The 6,580-nt window shown below is 30.9% G+C and overlaps 1 protein-coding gene across 1 annotated transcript; it reads left to right on the top strand.

Moving 5' to 3' along the window:
* The first annotated feature begins 566 nt into the window (after positions 1-566).
* Positions 567-6,170, top strand: LOC11417687 (probable inositol transporter 2). The gene is made up of 6 exons (XM_003595473.4): positions 567-854; positions 1,546-1,616; positions 4,016-4,351; positions 4,468-4,575; positions 4,756-5,346; positions 5,430-6,170. The coding sequence occupies exons 1-6, from the start codon at positions 722-724 to the stop codon at positions 5,901-5,903; spliced, it is 1,713 nt and encodes a 570-aa protein (XP_003595521.1). The 5' UTR covers positions 567-721; the 3' UTR covers positions 5,904-6,170.
* Positions 6,171-6,580: the final 410 nt, after the last annotated feature.

Raw genomic sequence — 6,580 nt, 5'->3', positions numbered from 1 at the left:
ATATCTACGACTATTTTATTTAATATAAAGTATTACTAATTTTTTAATGAAATAAAATATAAAACATCAACAAAAGTCAAACTATTTTTATGAATTAATTAGCATTAAATAGACTTTTTTTTTTTTTACAAGCATTAAATAGACTTGTTTACCAAAAACATTGACTTGATTTGATTTAATAAAAAAAAATACCTGAAAAACAATAATTTAAAAACTCAAACTAATATTTTCTTTTTGAAAGATAATAATTCCAGTCATCATCATCATCATAAAATAAAAGTAACTCTAACATGATAATCTTTTTTTTTTTTTGGAAAGGTAACATGATAATCTTTTGACTCCTCTCAAATAAGATAATGTTTTGACTGGAGACAGTAACAAGATTTGCGAGGTTTCCTCAACAAACAAAAAAAGAAGATTTGGGTGGTTGAATAGCAATTACTTTTACTTATACATAGTAAACAATTATAAACAAAATCAAATATATTAATTTAATGTCCATTATTATTAGTGTACAGAATAGTCATTTTCATATTTCCCCATCTATAAATATACCCAAACCTGAGCCTAATTTCTCTGAAACACAACACAACAAGTATACTTGCAACAAAAAAAACTGTGTGTTGAATAGTAATTTACTAGATAGTGTTTTATTTAGTCTTTAACATTGGTGTCTCTTCTTAATTAATTAATTAATTAATTAAAAGGGAAGAAGAACACCATGGAAGGAGGTGTACCAGAAGCAGATATGTCTGCTTTCAGAGAATGTTTATCTCTATCATGGAAAAATCCTTATGTTCTTCGTCTTGCTTTTTCTGCTGGAATTGGTGGCCTTCTTTTTGGCTATGATACTGGTAAAAAAAATTTAATTATACCACCTTCTCTGTTTCTTCATAAATTTTTATGATCTCATGTATCAATCCCTTTGTTTTTTCAAAAAGAAAATATAGTCAAAGTACTCTTTTACTCTTTTTTGCATCATTTATGAAATCATATAGTATCATGATTTTCAAAGAATTTTTCTTAACTTCAATTATGGCGCGATATTAATTTTGTTTACATCTCAAAATAATGACAATTAGTGTCTGCAATATGTTTGGCATAACGTTGGCTGCGTCAGAGTTATGATGATTCTGGCATGTCCAGAGTCATGTCAAACATACATTAAAAGATTTGAAAATTTGATTCAGTTATCGGAATTTCATGCATTTACGCAATCAACCAGAACTGTTAGATCGAAATTTGACGCCTTATATTTCATAAAATCAATAATTTTGACCACAATGCATGCAACTGTGATTTTAATCTTGAGTCAAAGGATATTTGTCAGAAAAAAATAAATAAATAAATGTTGAGTCAAAAAATCAGAATTCAAACTTTGATGAAAAAGAAAATATTCATAACAATTTATTATATTTCCCTAAAAAAAAATTATAAAAATGTTTTATTTTTCTTTTTGCATGAAAATAATTTTTTTTATAAGAAAAGCTATTATTATTATTATTATTATTTGACTAGATTATTATTGTTTTTATTATTGTGCAGGAGTTATATCTGGAGCTCTTTTGTATATAAGAGATGAATTTCCAGCAGTAGAAAAGAAGACATGGCTTCAGGTAAATGAATTTTTGAGATCATAGATTACTCATGACTTGTGAATTTCAACCTTTTACTTTAATGGTCTTTAATGCCCTTACATGTTCTCTGCTTCACAGCCACCAACTTGATCCACAAAACAACAAAAAACATTGTTTTCTATGTATCACAACACTTGGACTTAAATAATATTAAAAAAATGGATTGGACTAATTTGTTGTTGAAAATTGTTCACACTTTTTACTAAAAGTCTTAATTTTTCTTATTTCTCATTTTTTTAATATATATATTCTTCATAATATTTTTACTAACCACTTAGAAAAAGAACACGTGTAATTTTGTTATATTTATTTTGTTTTGGATATATAGGTTTACTTTTCTATATTACCCGATCCGGATTTAACGGATAAGATCAAATTTAATATATTGGATATACTTATAATATTTTTCTCAAATTTTTTTTTTTCTTCCTATATTATTTTTCATAATAATTGGCATGAGTAATCAAATAGGGAATTTCTATGGTATTTTACATGTGCTTGCTCGTCATCTTTTTTATTTACTTGTTTTCTCAATTCAAATAAATCAAATTATGGCTGAGAAAAAAATATCATCATTTAAGCAAAATTAGCATAATTTTCAATTAAAAACGAAAATGTATAAAAGATGTCATCATCAATTACCAAAAAAATTGTCATAAACAATTACCAAAAGAATACTCATACATAACATTTTTCACACGTCGACATAACATGATGTTGTGTCGACATGTGAGAAATGTTATGTATGTGTATTCTTTTGGTAATTGTTTTTAACAATTTTTTTGGTAATTGATGATGACATATTTTGTACATTTTTGTTTTTAATTGAAAATTGTACTAATTTTACTTAAATGATGATATTTTTCTCTCATTTAATTTATTTAAATTGAGAAAACAAGTAAAAAAGATGCTGAATAAGCACATGTGTCCGGATCCACATAACTAAAATACCATAGAAATTCTCTAAGAGGACACTGTCCTCCTAATAATGTCTTTTTTTGAACAAATGTTCGATTGGTCCAATTGGGGATGGTGCCCAACTAAGCAGTTAAAGCCTGAACACCAACAACCAATGGAAAGTTGAAAATCACAATTTCTTTTTATTTTATTTTAAAGAAAATCAGAATTTCTATCAAGAATTCTCCATCCGTTTCAAATTATATGTCATTTTATATTTAGGTTTAAGTGCATTTTTGACACTTAACTTTTAAAAAGTTGTGATTTTGACTTCCTAACAAAAAAATAGCAATTTTGGCCCTAAATATTGCAAAGTTGCTGAAGACATCACGTGTCCTAAAACAGGAGTCATAAACATGGAGGGTCATAAACGCAACTTTTTGTAAAGATAAGAGAACAAAAAACATATTTCTCTTCTGTTAGAGGGTCAAAATAATATAAACTAAACATGGAGGGTCATTTGTGCAATTTTCTTAAAAAGGGGACCAAAATCGTTACTTTTACAAACTTACGGGGTGAATGGTCAGATTAAGCCTTATATTATTAGGCAGTCCAAATATTAATTTTTTCAGACTCTTACAAATTAGTCAATGGTGAGTTTTCAATTACATGACACCAGAAACCTATAAGAAACCACCTTAATTTTAGGTTAGAAATAACTCAGATACTGAAATCTTTGCAAGTGATGTTATAAATTCTTGCTTATCATCACCAAAAAGTTTACTCTTTTTAAGAAAAAAATAAAAAATTGCCCAAGTAATTTACCTCACCAAAAAAGTAATTCAGTAAATTGGTCATAAAGAAAACGAAAAAGTAATTTACTAAATCTGCCACAAATGAAAAGGAATAAATTTTTCCTGAAAAAGGAAGTAACGTAATGATTTTGGTATGATACTGAAATGTAATAATGTATACATAATCAAATTCAGATTCGACTTTATTTTTTCCATCTTTGTATTGATTCTGTAGATTTGGAAACATTGACTATGCAATAGTGTGTTAATGTTATTTTCTATGTTTTAAAAATCAAACCAATTTGAATAGTTGAACCGGCGCTGAACCATGAACCAAAGTGTCTGTAATTTAGTTATTTTTTAATGTTCAAGTCCGGGTTTGAACCATAACTCAGATGTTTCTTTGGTTCGATGTCCGTTTCGATAATTGGTAAAAAGGATGCAATCAAATGTATAAGGAAACCATATAGAATATAATTTTCTTTATGCAATATACTTTTGACTTTTGAATCAAATTCTCCTTTTCTCAAAGAATGAAACCAAAAAGAAAAGAAAAAAAATGCTTCTTTAATTTGTTGGTAAAGTAAATTTACATCGAACTTCTTACAAATCTCCGTCGGAAAAAATTCATAACATGTTTCGATATAAAATGTGAAAATATGATGATGATCGGAAAAAATGTAACAGGAAGCCATAGTGAGTACAGCAATTGCTGGAGCAATTATTGGAGCTGCAATTGGAGGATGGATCAATGATAGGTTTGGAAGAAAAGTATCAATAATTGTTGCAGATACCCTCTTTTTACTAGGGTCAATTATCTTGGCTGCTGCTCCAAATCCAGCTACTCTCATTGTTGGTCGAGTATTTGTTGGTCTTGGTGTCGGGATGGCTTCAATGGCATCTCCTTTGTACATCTCTGAGGCTTCACCAACTCGAGTTAGAGGTGCTCTTGTTAGTCTCAACAGTTTTCTCATCACTGGTGGACAGTTCCTTTCCTATCTCATCAACTTGGCCTTTACTAAGGTGCGTGAAACTAACTACGCTGTGTCGCATTTCCTCTTTTCGTTTCTATGTGTCGGTTTTTTTTTTTCTTCACTTGATGATGTTGTAAAAGAATTTGAACATGATTTTTCGCTCAGGCACCAGGCACATGGAGGTGGATGTTAGGAGTTGCAGCAGCACCTGCTGTGATACAAATTGTGCTCATGTTGTCACTCCCCGAGTCGCCTCGTTGGTTGTACCGCAAGGTTAGTTTGACATCCTTAGTCACACATTTGACTGTCACATAATCGGATGACCCAAGTTCTGACTTTACTTAATTGGATATAAAATAAAAGTTGGATCGTGTGTCATCTGACATTGATCAAATGGTCCAGATAGAAACCAAATCCGACCATCAAATGTTAACTTGTTCAACAATGTAACAGGGCAAAGAGGAAGAAGCGAAAGTAATTCTGAAAAAGATATACGAGGTCGAGGACTATGACAACGAGATTCAAGCATTGAAAGAATCAGTTGAGATGGAGCTTAAGGAAACGGAAAAAATCAGTATTATGCAGCTTGTAAAAACAACATCCGTTAGAAGAGGTTTATATGCAGGTGTAGGACTTGCGTTTTTCCAGCAATTTACCGGTATCAACACGGTAATGTACTACAGTCCTTCAATTGTTCAGCTGGCCGGTTTTGCGTCAAAAAGAACAGCACTTCTTCTGTCTCTAATCACTTCTGGCCTCAATGCATTCGGTTCAATTCTGAGCATATATTTCATCGACAAAACTGGGAGGAAGAAACTTGCATTGATTAGTTTGACCGGTGTTGTCCTTTCTCTGACTCTTTTAACCGTCACTTTTCGTGAAAGTGAAATTCATGCACCAATGGTTAGTCTCGTTGAAAGCTCTCATTACAATAACACATGCCCTGAGTTCAAGACAGCAGCTACGAACAATCATAATTGGAATTGTATGAAGTGTATAAGGGCCGAGTCAACTTGTGGATTTTGTGCTGCTCCTGGTGACATGGTAAATCTCTTCTCCAATATGATATTTTTACGATATAATTTTCGCTTCAAAAATATTAACAAAATTATATATGAAACTTGCAGACCAAGCCAGGTGCATGTTTAATATCGAATAAAAATACAGAAGATATTTGCGGCGTTGATCATAGAGCATGGTACACAAAAGGTTGTCCTAGCAACTTTGGTTGGATCGCTATATTAGCCCTCGCACTCTACATCATATTCTTCTCGCCTGGAATGGGAACAGTTCCATGGGTTGTTAACTCTGAAATCTATCCATTGAGGTATAGAGGAATATGTGGAGGAATAGCATCAACAACAGTGTGGGTTTCCAACCTTGTTGTTTCTCAATCATTCTTAAGTTTGACCGTAGCAATTGGACCTGCTTGGACTTTCATGATATTTGCAATCATTGCTATTGTTGCCATTTTCTTTGTCATCATTTTTGTGCCAGAGACTAAAGGGGTACCAATGGAGGAAGTGGAGAGTATGCTTGAAAAGAGATTTGTGCAGATCAAGTTTTGGAAGAAGAGAGATTCTCCCTCTGAGAAGAAATAATTGGTCAGAAGAAAATAAATAATTGAGTCTAGTTTTATATTTAGTTTCATAGCTTTAATTAATTGGTAATGTGTCTCATAAACTATGTTAATTTTGCATGTATGTTTGGATTAACGGTAAGTTTGTCCGAGTTACCGTGTCACTGTGATTTGGTCAAATTTGTTGTCATTCTAAATATGCAAGACAATGGTTTTCTTTTGAGCTATGAATTATTATGTGAAAAAGTTAGCATTTTAGTTCAAATGGATAGAACAAGATTCTTTCGTACTAGCTTTTGATTAGGTAGTCGTCAAGTAAAACATCACAATCAAATAAGCTAGAAGCCTACTTTATTTTTCCATTGACAAAACCTTTAAGCACATGTCATGGTATATTAGTGCGATCATATAATTATGTAAATCAAATTCAGAAAATGGAACTATGCAAGTGTGATATGTTTGGAAACCATGTCTTTGAATGGAAGAAATATATAGTTATGGAAACTCAATTTTAATTTGCTTTGTCTCGTTTGAAAAGTTGACGTTTTCAAATGAGAAAATTAAATTTAACCTCAAAAAAGTGATTTTCTAAAATTAAATTGAAAATTGGGTTAGAAAAAGAATAATGGTTGCACAAAGGAGAGTATATATTTTTAAAAATGGGTGGTTTATGTAATGTTATTGAATTTGATTGGTTTG

The sequence above is a fragment of the Medicago truncatula genome, chromosome 2 (genome assembly GCF_003473485.1).
Source record: "Medicago truncatula cultivar Jemalong A17 chromosome 2, MtrunA17r5.0-ANR, whole genome shotgun sequence".
Lineage (NCBI taxonomy): Eukaryota > Viridiplantae > Streptophyta > Magnoliopsida > Fabales > Fabaceae > Medicago > Medicago truncatula.
Note: the sequence above shows the minus strand (reverse complement) of the source record. Positions and strands in the feature narration are given on the sequence as shown.

Bases quoted from the DNA above. Each gene is read 5' to 3' on its own strand.
- LOC11417687 (XM_003595473.4), top strand. From the start codon at position 722: ATGGAAGGAGGTGTACCAGAAGCAGATATGTCTGCTTTCAGAGAATGT. The intron at 855-1,545 runs GTAAAAAAAATT...ATTATTGTGCAG, and splicing joins TCTTTTTGGCTATGATACTG to GAGTTATATCTGGAGCTCTT. The intron at 4,352-4,467 runs GTGCGTGAAACT...TTTTTCGCTCAG, and splicing joins TCAACTTGGCCTTTACTAAG to GCACCAGGCACATGGAGGTG.